The sequence below is a fragment of the Amblyomma americanum genome, chromosome 10 (assembly GCF_052857255.1).
Source record: "Amblyomma americanum isolate KBUSLIRL-KWMA chromosome 10, ASM5285725v1, whole genome shotgun sequence".
Lineage (NCBI taxonomy): Eukaryota > Metazoa > Arthropoda > Arachnida > Ixodida > Ixodidae > Amblyomma > Amblyomma americanum.
Genome location: NC_135506.1, coordinates 30,973,514 through 30,988,963, shown reverse-complemented (window position 1 = coordinate 30,988,963; position 15,450 = coordinate 30,973,514). Strand labels below are relative to the sequence as shown.

The 15,450-nt window shown below is 47.7% G+C and overlaps 2 protein-coding genes across 2 annotated transcripts; one reads left to right on the top strand and one right to left on the bottom strand.

Moving 5' to 3' along the window:
* Positions 1-5,780: 5,780 nt before the first annotated feature.
* On the top strand, positions 5,781-9,169 carry LOC144106231 (transcription factor 21-like). Its single transcript, XM_077638973.1, has 2 exons — positions 5,781-6,215; positions 6,901-9,169. Exons 1-2 carry the CDS (start codon positions 5,847-5,849, stop codon positions 7,213-7,215), a joined length of 684 nt encoding a protein of 227 aa, XP_077495099.1. The 5' UTR covers positions 5,781-5,846; the 3' UTR covers positions 7,216-9,169.
* A 559-nt stretch (positions 9,170-9,728) lies between these two features.
* On the bottom strand, positions 9,729-15,273 carry LOC144106595 (uncharacterized). The gene is made up of 4 exons (XM_077639443.1): positions 15,162-15,273; positions 15,034-15,058; positions 10,701-14,801; positions 9,729-10,075 (listed from the first exon to the last, which is right to left on the bottom strand). Exons 2-4 carry the CDS (start codon positions 15,053-15,055, stop codon positions 9,987-9,989), a joined length of 4,212 nt encoding a protein of 1,403 aa, XP_077495569.1. The 5' UTR covers positions 15,056-15,058; positions 15,162-15,273; the 3' UTR covers positions 9,729-9,986.
* Between the last annotated feature and the right edge of the window lie 177 nt (positions 15,274-15,450).

Below are 15,450 nucleotides of genomic sequence, written 5' to 3'. Positions count from 1 at the left end.
AAATGTGGGTTGGGTTGTGGGTCCTGTATAGAGTATGCCATATTTCGTCACGTGATCGAGCGGGACGTGGAAGTTGGGAAAAGGGCGGACGTTACATAGCTATCTATGTCGACTGCGAACGTAGCGATAAGTCTATCTAGCTTTCCCCTTCAGAACGTTCCAGGTCAGAGCTTGGGGCGATCTGCAGAGGCCGCATGTAATATAACAGCGATAGAAGTATTTCCGCAAAGTAAGAAGACTTTGTTCTATAGAGGACGTTATGAGACTTTTTATGTGCAAGGTCTTTGTGCTGTTGATTTTAACCTATGTGTAGTTACAGTTAATTTTTTTGTATGTTTGACTGATATATAAAGTCGTGGCTTGTGACGGCCACGCAGGTCCAAATCCAGAGAGGGACTTCTTTTTATTCTGGGCAGTTTCATAAAATGAGGAAGAAGAATGGTTGGTCATTTCTAAATTTGTGATTTGTGCGTTAGAGGTTGACTACGCGGGGAACTCCGCATTGCGCGTTGTCTGGAATGTGTGTCCAATGCTTTCGTTGCGACATTGAAGTGTTTGTGTTGGCCGCGTTTCTTCTAACTTTCCATGGGATTTGGTTTGGTTTATGGTGGGTTTAACGTCCCAAAGCGACTCAGGCTATGAGAGACGCCGTAGTGAAGGGCTCCGGAAATTTCGACCACCTGGGGTTCTTTAACGTGCTCTGACAACGCACAGTACACGGGCCTCAAGAATTTCGCCTCCATCGAAATTCGACCGCGGCGGCCGGGATCGAACCCGCGTCTTACGGGCCAGCAGCCGAGCGCCATAACCACTCAGCCACCGCGGCGGCTATTTCCATGGGATTCCGTTCACTGAGAATGCTTGCCGCCTATACAGTACTCGCACGGGCCAGCGAGTCTGCTCTTACATTTTCGAGCATATCCATATGACCTGGGCTTAAAATAATTCTCCACTGGCTGCGTTAGTGCTAGTTGAAAATGCTTACTGCTATATGGGCGGTACATTGTTATTAATGACGTTTTCGCTGGCTTCCTGCTAACCCTTAAATATGGTGGGATGTGCTGTGTAATTAATCTATTCGCCGAAGTGTCCCTGAAAACACGAGTTGACCGCTAAAGAAAATGTACATTGCGAAAAACAGCACTCCACTTGGTACACAAAATGGCTCTGTTTCTTTTGCTTTCTAACCGATTGTTTCTCAGGTATAAAATGATTTCCGGCCGAATGATAAAGTGAACACCATGGATTAAAAAAATTATTCCCCTAAGCTATCCTTGGATTGTCGGCTTCCTTTATATGTCCTTACAAATAAGTTACACAAGAGTATATTCATTCAGACAACTACTTTTATAAAAAGCATGCCGTCTTGTCGCTTTTTGCGTCAATTTATCATGTTCTATGACTACAGCGCAACGAACGGGACGTAGAAGAAGCACACAGGCAGGGACACAACACAGCGCTGCGTTGTGTCCCTGTCTGTGTCCTTCCTCTACGTCCCGTTGCGCTGTAGTCATGGAATATCGAAACCAACTCGCCAACAACCTACCATGCGTCAATTTGAACTTAGTTTTCAGCATGTACTTGAGCGTGTCATGATCTTGGAGCTAAGTGATTTAAATGATCAAATAAGCATCGCTTTAACGCCACAAAGCACAAACTATTCCTTTATGTGAAGTTATAATTTTGCACAGACGACGGCACCTCCCAGCTGTGTTCCGATACTCATTGCAAAAGTACTTGCCGTGACGAGAGCACACGGAAGAAAAGTGTTATTAGTGTTGTGTTTGTGGAGTCGAGGTCATTTTAGACGAATTTCATCAAAAGTACCAGTACTCCACCGATGCAGCGGAGGATGCAGCTGCTGTATGCAAACTTATATGCTTGGAGGAGGAGCTTACGGAGAAGAGAACGGCGCAGTAAAACTCGCAACTGCGTTGTGAAACGAAATTCGCAAGGTACAACCAACCCGCCGCGGTGGCTCAGTGGTTGGGGTGCTCGACTACTGATCCTGAGTTTTCGGGTTCGAACCCGACCGCGGCGGCTGCGTTTTTATGGAGGAAAAACGCTAAGGCGCCCGTGTGCTGTGCGATGTCAGTGCACGTTAAAGATCTCCAGGTGGTCGAAATTATTCCTGAGCCCTCCACTACGGCACCTCTTCCTTTCTTCTTTCACTCCCTCCTTTATCCCTTACCTTACGGTGTGGTTCAGGTGTCCGCCGATATATGAGACAGATACTGCGCCATTTCCTTTCCCCAAAAAACAATTATTATTATTATTATATCGTACAACTTGCCAGTGCACGTTAAAGATCCCCAGGTGGTCGAAATTATTCCGGAGCCCTCCACTACGGCACCTATTCTTGCTTTCTTCTTTCACTCCCTCCTTTATCCCTTCCCTTACGGCGCGGTTCAGGTGTCCGTCGATATATGAGACAGACACTGCGCCATTTCCTTTCCCCAAAACACCAATTATTAATTATTACAACTTGCCTCCCTACGCAAGTACGATTGTTTGGGAGCATGAAGAGCTTTCTGTTTAAACTTAAAATTTCGGTAGCGTGGCTAGTTGGGCTTGTTGGTACATATTTGACAAAAATTTTCTGTTTCATTTTCAACTAAAGAAATTATGCCCGCTGTCTTTGTCGTTTACACCGGTGCCTAACACTTATTATCTGTAGCTTTATTCCCTAAACAGCCATTTTTTTCCAGATGTTACCCACTGAATGCATTAAGTAAAACATATGGGCCCGCATTTGGAAGTGTCCTCTTCGGAGCACGCAGATTGGCTGGAGCCCCAAGTGTGGAGGTGACTGTTTCGCCACCTCAGCTGATGCGCTTATCCTGTTACGTCACCTCGGGTAAGACTACACACACCGTTTCATCGATAATCGTAGTGCAAGAGCGAGTATAGCACAAAACGTTTGCTGCGAACTCAAACAATTGCAAATGAAGAGTTAGAAGGTAGGAAATGATAGCTGCGTTCCATGTAGAAGAGTTTTCGGAGTATTGCAACGTGTCCGGTTTAAGGCACGCCTCTTTAGACGCCCCCTCTTAGTCGGCACATAGAGAATAAAATCCCCCGAATTGCTCGGTTTCATTTGAATTGGTTTATGGGGCTTTAACGTCCCAAAGCGACTCAGGCTATGAGGGACGCCGTAGTGAGGTGCTCTGGAAATTTCGACCACCTGCGGTTGTTTACCGCGCGCTGACATGGCACAGTACACGGGCCTCTGGAATTTCGCAAAAGGCGACATTGAGATAAGCCAGTGGGAGAATATATATACGAACGAAATGTGTACGGTTGTCTCAAATGGCGGTGCTCAGCTTACTGTGTGCGTCCTACAGCCGCTTGATGACGTCACCTTATTTTTTCTTTCCATCCCTGGGATTTTCTGTATCATCTGTGAGTACAAACACACTACTGCGCAATTTGAGTGCACGTTAAAGAGCCCCACGTGGCCGAAATTTTCCGGAGCCCTCCACTACGGCGTCTCTCATAGTCTGAGTAGCTTTGGGGCGTTAAACACCCATAGACCAAAACTATAGCATATTAACGCATGCCGCCGGCTTTTCTCGTAATAGATAATTGGTTTTTGGGGAAAGGAAATGGCGAAGTATCTGTCCCATATATCGTTGGACACCTGAACCGCGCCGTAAGGGAAGAGATGAAGGAGGGAGTGAAAGAAGAAAGGAAGAAAGAGGGTGCCGTAGTGGAGGGCTCCGGAATAATTTCTACCACCTGGGGATCTTTAACGTGCACTGACATCGCACAGCACACGGGCGCCTTAGCGTTTTGCCTCCATAAAAACGCAGCCGCCGCGGTCGGGTTCGAACCCGGGAACTCCGGATCAGTAGCCGAGCGCCCTAACCACTGAGCCACCACGGCGGGGCTAGGGTAAAATGAAAATTGGTTTTGGGGGGAAAGGAAATGGCGCAGTATCTGTCATATATCGGCTGAGTGCGCCCGAAGTGCGCTGTAAGGGAAGGGATAAAGGAGGGAGTGAGAAAAGAAAGGAAGGAAGAGGTGCCGTAGTGGAGGGCTCCGGAATAATTTCGACCGCCTGCGGATCGTTAACGTGCATTGACATCGCACAGCACACGGGCGCCTTTTGCGTTTCACCTCGATCGAAACGCGGCCGCCTCCTCATCTTCCTCCGCGGTGGGCGCTAAACTTTTGGCGCCGGAGAAGCGTACACAGAAAAAGGCATGTAATCGATTTTTACCTAGGCCAAAGAATGTATGCAGTTCTCCTTTGTGCCTCTTTTAAGTAAATAACCTTCTGTGGTTTGTGCGAAGAAACGTAATTGGATCTTTTTGGCTGCTTCCGCTTCAATACAGTGCGGCAATTTTCTCAGAGATCATTACAAAATCGGTATGTCCCTGATTGTTTCGTGCAGTACCAAGAAGGCTGCAGTGGACACAGTTGTTGGAATCGTTATAAAGCGGTGTTTCGGGGCTGTTTTCGTGCAGGAATGCATTTCACCTTGAGGCGAAAGCCGCCTTAGCTCACGAGTGGCTGGACTGTCCACGCAAGTGTCCGCGCGAACCGTCAATCATAACGTGATTGGTAATTAAATTAAAATGCAAAGGTTGATTAAGCAACAGTTGGTAGGCAACATATATGCGTGATAGTAAATAGTAAAAAATAATGATAATGATAGCTACTGATATTAATAGTTATTGCTAGAGATAGATAGTGATGATGATTACGGCAGGTATGATGATAGTAAGCTATAGTGATAGTTGGTGATAGCTATTAAGGCCACAGTGATGATGATGATGATGATGATGATGATGATGATGATAATGATGATGATGGAAGCGATAGCGAAAAAGGTTGTGAGTTCGAGCGCCGCAAAGGTCATATGGGTTCGAGTTCCATGAATGTCGTGGGCTCCAGTCCCGTGAAGGTCATGGGTTAAGCTCCACTTCCCATACCATAAAAAGTTAAGCCTACTCCCCATAAGATCAAAATGAAAAAGGGAGGGGAAGAGAGGGGAAAGGCTTTCTCATTTCCCCTCTTAAGCGGACTTAATAATAATAATAATTGTTTTTTTGGGGGGAAAGGAAATGGCGCAGTATCTGTCTCATATATCGTTGGACACCTGAACCACGCCGTAAGGGAAGGGATAAAGGAGGGAGTGAAAGAAGAAAGGAAGAAAGGGGTGCCGTAGTGGAGGGCTCCGGAATGTTTTCGACCACCTGGGGATCTTTAACGTGCACTGACACCGCACAGCATATGGGCGCCTTAGCGTTTTTCCTCCATAAAAACGCAGCCGCCGCGGTCGGGTTTGAACCCGGGAAATCCGGATCAGTAGCCGAGCGCCCTAACCACTGAGCCACCGCGGCGGGTGCGGACTTAGTGCAATCCTGTAATTTCTTTAACACCAGAATTTGGTCCGTCGGTCGACACCGCGAGGAAACTCGAGGAAGCAAAACACACAAGGAAGGGCATAGATTCGAGTTGGATTCGAACCCATGCCTTTTGGGTGCCAGAAATGGTAGTGGAAGCGCGGTGCGCGGGGGCATCTTTGCGTAGACCCGAGCCAATGGCGCTTCTGCTCTGTGATGTCTCGAGCATGAGACAAAAATTACTCGCTGTTAAGCTTCACCCATTCATGAGGAAAAACAGCGCAAAAAAATTACGGACAAGAAGAAAGTGGTCACAGGACAAGCGCTGTCTTCCTGTCTGTCGTTTTTTGCACTGTTTTTGTACCATGAAGCCATACCATGTCGCCAACTCAACGTTTTACTAACCTTCAACCATTACCGCTTAGGTTCTCCCAAACGTGTGCGTCTTACCTCCGGGTCATCATCTCCGACGGCCGGTCTTCATCACGTTCGGTGATGGCGCGAAGACGCCGTCTTCCCCACGACGCCTCGTCTCCCATAGCTCGGCGCCGGATCCCCGGTTCAGACACCGACTCGGCGCCGGGGACGAGACTCAAACCCCGGCCCCTTCAAAGGAACGCGGCCAACGCCCGCGAGCGAGCCCGGATGCGAGTCCTCAGTCGGGCCTTCTCGAGGCTCAAGACGTCCCTGCCTTGGGTGCCCGAGGACACCAAGCTGTCCAAGCTGGATACGCTGAGACTTGCTTCCGGCTACATTGCTCATCTGAGGAGGGTGCTGTTGGCCGACGATGACCAGGCGTCGTCTCCTGGTGGGCCATCTGAAGAGGCCTGCAGCCCTCCGCGATGTCTACACCCCCTGGCGCTGGTGAGTTCCACGCAGAGGTAAACAGTTCTGGAATAGTTTCGAAACCGTAGACGAACATCGTTTGATTGAACTCGGTTTCATCGCGCTCTGTACCATCGGAGGATGATCGGCCGAATGTCTTATGCAGCTATCTTCGAGGTACTTCGGTTACACTTTCGGGGCGCTTCATCTTTTTTATCTTAATGCCTATAAATAATATTAATTAAACCAAACCCTAACACTTTCTGATGTCCGATGTACCCTCGGCACAATAAAATGCTAACCAGGTTGGTCTGGAAAACGATAGCCTCGGTAATGAGCTACTACGAGACCTCCAGTTCTAATAGACATTGATTGATTTATATTTCTGTTGAGACTTGTTTATTTCTTTATATACTTACCGGGTTCTTCTCTGCTGTATCCGTTAATGCCAATCCTGTATATTCCGTCATAATAAAGCTCCCGGCCACCCCGTAAATGCTAATAATTTGTTCCGCCATTCGAGCGTGCCTTAGAGGCGGCCAGATTTTCCTCTTTTTAATGTAAAAGCAATTCTGTCCATGGCGTTCTCGACCTCGCCTTCACTCTGATAGACGATGACACGCACCGCAATAATTATGTTTTAAAAGCTCGTTTGGTGACAGCTGTAGGGAAGCAAAAACGAGAGCCTCTCATAACAGCGACGATATCTACGCTGTCGTTCCAGACCTGGCCGTTCTCGTTCCATCAACGCCTGCCCAGTCCAGTGGGAGAGGAGACGGAGAACAAGGTGCGAAACGTCGCTTCCTGCCGAGTATACGACGATGACGCGTCTGTGACCTCGCATCGAGTGATGAAGCCGCAGCATCATCAGCATCAGCAACCACCTTCTTGTCACGGCGCTCATCGTTACCCGTCATCCGCGGACGACGGCTTCGACTCGTTCCTGGACTACCTGAGCAGTTCCTCGGGGCCTTCGCAACCGCCCCACTCCGGCCGATTTTTGTCAGTGGCCAATCACAGGCCGATGTGTTCCTCCTAAGCCTCTCTGCGCTCGGTGTTGTGTCAATCGCGGAACGTGATGAGATCAATCATATGCGTGACGAAGCCTCGTCTGGACGGCATAACACAGCCTTGTCAGGACGGGTGTTAGATTTCCTTAGCTAGATGCCAACCAAGAAAGTCGAGGTCGCAGACGTCCAAATTGAATAGAGAGATTGCGTGAAGATGGGTTTCGTGAACAAAGTCTAGTTAAAACCTGGACTACAAGAGTTTGTTCACAAATCAATTCTTTAACCGCAACCGCTGATTTAAACCTCAGCGTTTTTTACCCCAACTTTTTTGATCGACGTCTTGTTCATAACTGTAGTGGAAGTCGACGATATAATAATTTTTTTGCATATCGGGTTGTATTTAATGGTTGATAAAAATCGCTGAGGCACATTTTTGGCCCAACATTATGAAAAGGCTTAGAGAAGATACAATACCGTCGAGGCATCCCAGGGTACCTTTTATGAGTTGCCAGTTACGAAACAGATTTACAGCGATCCGGATTGATTCGCATCTTGGTCCGAGCTCGACACCGATGCGACATTACTACATTACTATAGACATACATTCAGAGACCTACATTACTTTGAAACATGCTCCCAGTTTTCTGCAAAAACAATTTCTGCTGACATGTCGGTTGCAGTAGACATCGGTACAATTCTTTTAGCATTTCACACAGGCGAGGCATGTATTGTTGGCCTATTAGCTTAGGTAATGAGTTCCTAAATGTTTTCGATGCCAGCTGCTTTTCATAGTGCGCCGTCCACAAATTGCTGCTGAGAATGCTGAAAAGCTATGCACAACTTCATTAGGATGTGGAACTAACCGTAAATCATAGATGCGGCCCTTGATGCGAGCGGGTTCTCAGCATCAAAGGGCCACACCAGGCCTGGTCGTATGTTTACATCAGTGGAAAGGGGTATGACATCAAACGTTGGCAAATGTGACCATGTGAGTTTATGGAGTGTTTATCGTTTTTTTTTTTACCTGTGACTAGCGTTGCGGTGCAGGCTTTGTTTTTTTCACTGCGTGACAAAGGTTTCATGATGTGGGACTACATCTTTTCGGGCAAATCACTGTTACGTTATAGGGCCTTGTAGATCGGCAATTTCGACGTCACCTGGTATGACAAAGGTTTCATGATGTGGGACGACTTCTTTTCGGGCAAATCGTGGTTACGCTATAGGGCCTTGTAGATCGGCAATTTCGACGTCACCTGATAAAGTATGTGAGCCAACGCTAACATTCTTCAAACGCACTCTAAGGCCGCCTTCCAGTTCAGAATATTCATCAGTTTATTTTACCGTTCGGAGCTCGTGGATGTATATATTTGTATATTTTCAGTGCAACAGAAAAATAAAAACCCCAAAACAGTTTGTGGGCCGTAGCAAAGCTCTGGAACAGAGAATAGTTTACCGATTCACGCAAAAAAAAAAAATTAGTCACGATGTGATGTATTCATGTATGGATATCTCCGGTTTTCTTTTCTCTTCGCAAATGCAAAGAGCCGAAAAAGATCCGTCCATATTTAACCTGTCTTACTGTTGTTTTTAGAAAAGCTCGTTTTAGGTCATCAGTTACGATTATCTGCTAGATATTTCTCAGTGAAAAGGGGCAACTTTACAACGCTTGAAAACAGCACCGACAAATCTCTCAAAAGGTTGTGTTTTTGGTCGCACCATCATCATATGTAGCTTCCTGAGCTAAGATATTTATCGTACTAATCTTCAAGGCACCATGCTACATAAAGGCAGTGGGTGACCACTCACTGAATTTGCATGAACGGTGATTGAGAGACTTAACCATCTGTTGACTGCTGTTGCAATGTTCCTGCGTTAGTGTCACCCCATCAAAACTATTTTGCAACATATGCCGTGCACTTACGAAACATATTTATTTCAGTGCCTGCATCGAACAAGTGCAATAAATATATAAATATTTATGTCATCTCCTGCTTTATTGAATTTCATTATTCTGCTAGCCTCCTAAGTCCACCAATCACTACTAGGATCGTTGGACTGCTTCACCTCGCGCACTTGTGCACTGAGGTAAAGCAGTTTGCTCTCTAATGCCAGACGCTTCGGAGAAAAAAATGTGTCGTCAGTCATAAAATCCGCTGATTGGCTGGAGGGAAATGACGTCACAAAATCGAATGATTCCTCTTGGCTGGAGGACGCTGACGTCACCAGGCTGGAAGTGTCGTCACTTCCGGTAAAAGCATCCACAGTTTGTGATGTTATCGCATTGACAGCACAAAATGAAATTAGAAGTCCCTGTGATCTTTAATGGAGATATAAAGTGCCTAACAAAAGGTACTGCCTTGTGCGACTGTTTGGTCCATCGTGTGTTGATAAACATGGCTCATAAACTCGTCAACAAGACTTGTCGCGCACCAACAGAAAGCAGAGTTTTCGGCTACAGTTAGCAACAATAATTTCTCACATACGGCGTGTTGCTTTGATGTTATAGCAATTTTACTTTCAAGAACGACACATTGGACAAAATAACGTTGAACCAAAATTTTATTGCAAGAAACATGGGGAACAAACGAACGTGTGCGCACGGCACTGCAGAACTTCTGCGTTCAAATCAAAAAGGCACAACTCTCACGTGCTCTTCAAACTAAAACACGGAACGTGAAGTATCTGCATCCAAACAGAAAGGGTACAGCTTTCACGGGTTCTTACAACTTAAACATGGAATATAATGTTGGCTGAATGAAATGTGTTGAGAAACGAATAAACTGTAGAATCCAGGCTGGCGTTAATTGTCGCAATCAGCCTTCCATTTTGAGTGCAGGCCTGGGCCCTTGTAGCGCTTGGGGAGCCCGATCCTGCGAATCTTTCTTGGAGCTGTAAGAACAAAAAGAAATAAGATTTTCCTCACTTGATTTCATTATTTAGTAAACTGCTGGCTTGTGTACCATTTACGCCCTTTTCTGTGTTTGCGCAGTTACATAGTTCAATAAATACACACAATGGTATGAATATCAATCATTAATTCGGAAGTATATTTATTATAAAACTTAGGCAGCTGGTCAGTTAGCTAGCTGATTATCTAGTTAGTTGGTTGCTTAGGTAGACCACTAATTAATATATCAGTCAAGTAACCAATTAGTTAGCTAGTTAATTAATTAATTACTTAATTAGTAAGTTATGTTAGTTAGTTAGTTAATTAATCAGTTAGTTAGTTAGTTAGTTAGTTGGTTAGTTGGTTAGTTAGTTAGTTAGTTAGTTAGTTAGTTAGTTAGTTAGTTAGTTAGTTAGTTAGTTAGTTAGTTAGTTAGTTAGTTAGTTAGTTAGTTAGTTAGTTAGTTAGTTAGTCAGTCAGTCAGTCAGTCAGTCAGTCAGTCAGTCTGGCAGCCAGGCGGGTGCCAGAATGAGACGAGCAGCCTAGTCTAAATCAATGGCCTCTCCCGAGGGGCAAATATTGAGCGCATGTCAGCGGTTAGAGTTCAGTCTCCATGCCAGTCGTTACCTCCACAATGGGCGTTCTCTGGGTACATCGGGTCTTCAGACGAATTCACGCCGCCAGAAGCACTTATGTCTGGAACCACTTGATCGTTGAGGGCTCGAATCGTGCACAGTTCAACCGGCATGGCAGCGTCACTGCTGGCGGAAGCTTCTTCCTTCTCTGCGGTTCCTCCCGGGGTATTTGCGTTTATCGCTTCATCTTTGACGAGACACTCGTCCGACGTCGGTACCACCATGAATCGCTTGGAGTCTTCGTCGAAGAAGACCTCCATCAGTTTCTTGTAAGTCCCCTTCACAACCTGTTCGCCCTCTGGTGGTAGCGCCGACGGTTCGCCGTCTTCTACGAGACATATTTCTGGCTCTAAGCAAGGCTGCTGGTAAGGCGGACTGCTGTCGCAATGTTCCTCCGATGTCAGCTCTTCGTAGTCCACCAGGCTGACAAGCTCCATGTCCAAAGCCCCGGGATCCGTTGGTTTTCCGTAGGTTACCGAGTCAGGATTCCTCTTGTCTCTTCCTGGACCTCCAGCAAAGCTTTCGGTGACGTCATGTTCTTTTGAGTCGCCCGAAGTCAACTTGTTCGGGGTCGTATCACGGTTAAAAGGAGCGGCTGCGCATGGGTTATTATTGCGGTAATTATCAACCGGCTTCCATCTCTCCTGAGAAACTCCGCTGCATGAATATGTGTCCGCACTCTGCCAGCCACAGACTCCCGACTCCGAGCTGTGAGCGAATCCCAGCTCATTCAACGCACATTTTGTGCGCTGATTAGGGCGTTCCGTATCTCCATGTTCGACAACAATCTCGTCTTCGGGTCCCGGGACAGGGTACCGTCGCATGATCTTCACTGCTACTGGCGACTCCGAAGGCTCGCTTGAAACTAAACCCCATTTCCTCTTTCTGGGTATTGTCGAGGCAGAGCTCGCTGAGCTGAACAATTCGGTGTCATCATCTAACTCTCTTTCCTTTGCATGCTCTCCCTCTTCTACGGGGCTCTTAGCGACAGTTCTGAGTGGAAGATCTGCAGCTGAGACACTGTCTCCAGACTCTGGGCCATCCGAATCAGAATAGCTGGACGATGGCGTGTCGGTGTCATCGAAGAGGTCCAAGTCCGAGACGTCCGAGTATTCTTCTTCGCTCGTAGAGCACAGGGTGCAGGACTTGTCTTCAGAGTAGTCATCGCCGCATTCACTGTCGTAACTTGTACTGCTTGATGGATACCCGTTGCACAGAAGTCTGCCGCGCTGCACCATGCCTATCGGAGCCAGGGCTGCCGCAGAGGCGTATTTCAGGGTCCGCAGTTTGATTCGACGGTGGACTGCCTCGCTACGTGAGCTCGAGAGTGAAGCATCATTGTAGTTTTCTTTGTCGTCGTCGTCGCGACTAACGGTTTGCGAGGCTTTCAGGTAAGGAAAATTATCCTGACGAAATACGTGGCTAGACCCGGGGGCTGTGTTTTCGTCGTAGAAGCTCGCGTCTTGGTCCTCGACCTGACTGTCCGGGCTCTGAATGCAAAGCACTTCGAAGTTGTCGTCGCTGCATTGAGTCCTGAAGGTCGGCGACCTTGAGGAGTCGTCCATCTCCATGGCTTCTGAGCGAACGGGTGTTTCGTCTTTCGGGCAGGTATCCCTAATTTCCTGTCCAGCATTAGGGAGCCCGCCGCAAGAACTGACCTGCCCATAATACGCTTCGTGTTGTTCCTCATGTAAAGGAGGAAATCCTGCGTATGTCTGCAACCACGGTGAGGACAATACGAGTGAGGGGTCATTGCAGGCACCACTGGGAACGGTTGACGCAACGCACTGCTGCCGACTGGGAAAATTTGATCCCGTTCCTGAAAAGGAAAGCTGTGGAATGGAGTGAATCGTCGCGCACTTCTTGGTCATGTTTCTCGGTTCAGCATCAGCACTGCCAACTTGCACTTCCAAGTTGCTTGACTCAGTGCGCTCAGTCGAGGATTGACTAGAAGGCATGCAGGTATTCTCGTTGACGGCGGAACTCAGACTTTCCGCGACCGCCTTGTAGCCTATCTGGACTACTCTGGCACAGCCCACTTCTTCACTGGAAACTGCTCGAGAGTGCTTTCCTTGAGTCCAACTTTGTCCTTCGAAAGTGTAGCTTTCAGAGTCCTCTGGCTGGAGCTCGGGGTAGGTTGGAGGTTCTTCCGTTGGACGACTGGTGGTTACTGCTGACTCATCGTCTGGGGATTCTTGCGAGAAGCACTCGGAAAGGTTCCATGGTCTATACTGCTCTTCGAGCAACAGCGGAATGACTGAAGCAGGTGGTCCACTGTCGCGACTGTTACCCGGAATATTCCATGCGACGACTTTCTTGCAATATCCATGGTCTGAAAGAGGTCCTGGAAACACGGCCGTTTGACAAGGTGAGAGTTCCCGGCATTCTGCCGCATTGTTCATCGGCGCAGATTCAATAGCTCGGGTCTGTCGGCTCCAGTCGATCTGGTCGGCATTCTGTCGCTTCGTGTAACAAAGGGGGATTGTTTCGTCCTCGTTAGCAGACCTAGTCCATCCACTGGACACTACTCCATCACTCACGGAGACTATCATGCCACGAGCCAAGTCACCACTAATGTCTACCTTGGGTAGTTCTTCCTCAGTCCCACGCTGCCCCGCGAATGCAGCATCGGTGCAGGCATCGTGCATTAAACTGTAGTAGAAGCTGACAGTGCCTTCTCTATTCATAAACGCTCCCGTTGGAACGCCGTCGATAATTAACACCTCGTCTACGACCATGGTGCGAGTTCTTTTGACCACGGCAACCACGTCTCCAGAGTCATAAGGTCTCTTGAAGCTCTCATTCGTCGGTTCGGATTTCAATTCTACCTCCCTGCAGACTTGCAAGTACCCTCTTTCGCCTGGGTATGAAACTTCGGGCATTATTGTTGGTCCACTGTCTTGAGATAAAACTGGCGTGTCCGTGACCACTCTAACGTTGGCTTCAGCGTCTTCGAGAGGTTGCAGTTCAGTGAATGCATGTCTTGCCGGAAGAAGCGAGCAGTTCAACACCCTCTCCTGAGTTCCAGCCAGTTCGTCCATCTCCATTTCAGTCCCCACCGTTTCAGTTTCAAAGCAATAGTTTTGTTCCGGGTCATTGACACCATGTCTTGATCCCGAAAGGTGGTCTCGAAGAACTAAAGGAAAGGCCAAGCATTGCAAATCCCCTTCCTGAGTTCCAGCGTGGTCGTCCATCTCCATTTCAGTCTCGACCGTTTCAGTTTCAACGCAATAGTTTTGTTCCGGGACATTGACGCCATTCATTGATCCCGAAAGGTGGTCTCGAAGAACTAAAGGAAAGGCCAAGCATTGCAAACCCCCTTCCTGAGTTCCACTGTAGACGTCCATCTCCATTTCAACCTCCACAGTTTCGAAGCATTGGTTTTCTTTCGGTTCATTGACCTCTTGTCTTGGCCCCGGAAGGTGGTCTCCAAGTCCGCTGTTTTGAGTTGAAAGCAAGATCTTAGCATCTGTTTCTCGTTCTTCTCCCTCAGAAGGTTGAACAGGAAGGAGTTCATTGTCCAGTTGGTTCAGTCGCAAACCGTGGCCATTGACAACTTCAAAAACTCTTTCATGGCTTAGCAAACCGCGTCTACTCGCTGCCTCAGTCAACAGATCAGCGGTGAACGATGTGTCGGCGTTCTCGTAATGCAATACAAGCTTCCCTTCAGCTGTGTGGTAGCGTGAATCACCCGACGACAGCTCCGTCACCCCGGCTGAGGTGTCGCTGGTCGCAGTCTTCTGTTCTGCGTTAACCGCCACGCCAGCAGACGGGAAGTTCGCGGTAGCGTTGTCCGTTAAGAATGCCGGCTCGGCCCTCCGCTTTGTTGCACCCTCGCTTGAAGAGGCGAAGAACGTAGCACCCAAACGAAAGGGCAACGAAGTGCAATTGGCTTCTTCAATTGAGCGCTCGGCTAGTACGAGCGACAAGGCGTTTGGGGCGCCGGCGCGTCGCTGGCCTTGACGCTCCGCTGGCTCGGCGTAGTCGCCGCCATTTCTCGGTTCAAAAGAAGCGCCACACTGCTGTGCGCTGGCTGGCTCAGTTTGTTCAGTTTCGGTTTCTGGGTCTCCGCTGACGACGGCCATTTCGGCTCCTGCGTTTTCAAAAGGTCGTGTACTTTATCACAACCACATCGCGCTGCTCATTGGAAAGCGACAGTTATCGCTGACCGGGTTTTTAGCTAACATGACGCGATGTCTCGACCCGTTACACGTATATTTCCTCCATAAATTCAATATTCACAATGTGCAGAGTACGGCAATCCAACACTGCTAACAAATCAGGGTTGCAAGTAGCTTAATATTCTATTTAAATGAAAGACTTACCTATTTTTGGGACCTGTTCCATGACCTGGAGCAGAGAGACAAGTGTTAACGAAGGTTCGGTAAATTCTTGGACGGCTAAGCCCAGACTGCGTAGGCAAAGTTGAAACGTTGGTTATGAAGAACCTCACCTCTTTGATAGTTCGAATTATATGTGGCGACGTTGCATAGTAACACTGGGGCTGTGAAAATTATTCTTCAACAGTGGAGCGACGTGAGTCCAGCAAATCGAAGAGAAGCGTTCCGAGTTGTAGTCTGCTTCCAAATCAAAACGCGATCTTGGCAGAAAGAAAACGTCATATTACACAATAAAATTTATGAGTATGTTTACATAATATGGTTAGTTATGCTCTACGCTCGTTTCGATAGCGTTTTGTAATGAAAAGATTATTTCATACGCAACTGCGCCTTTGCCCTGTC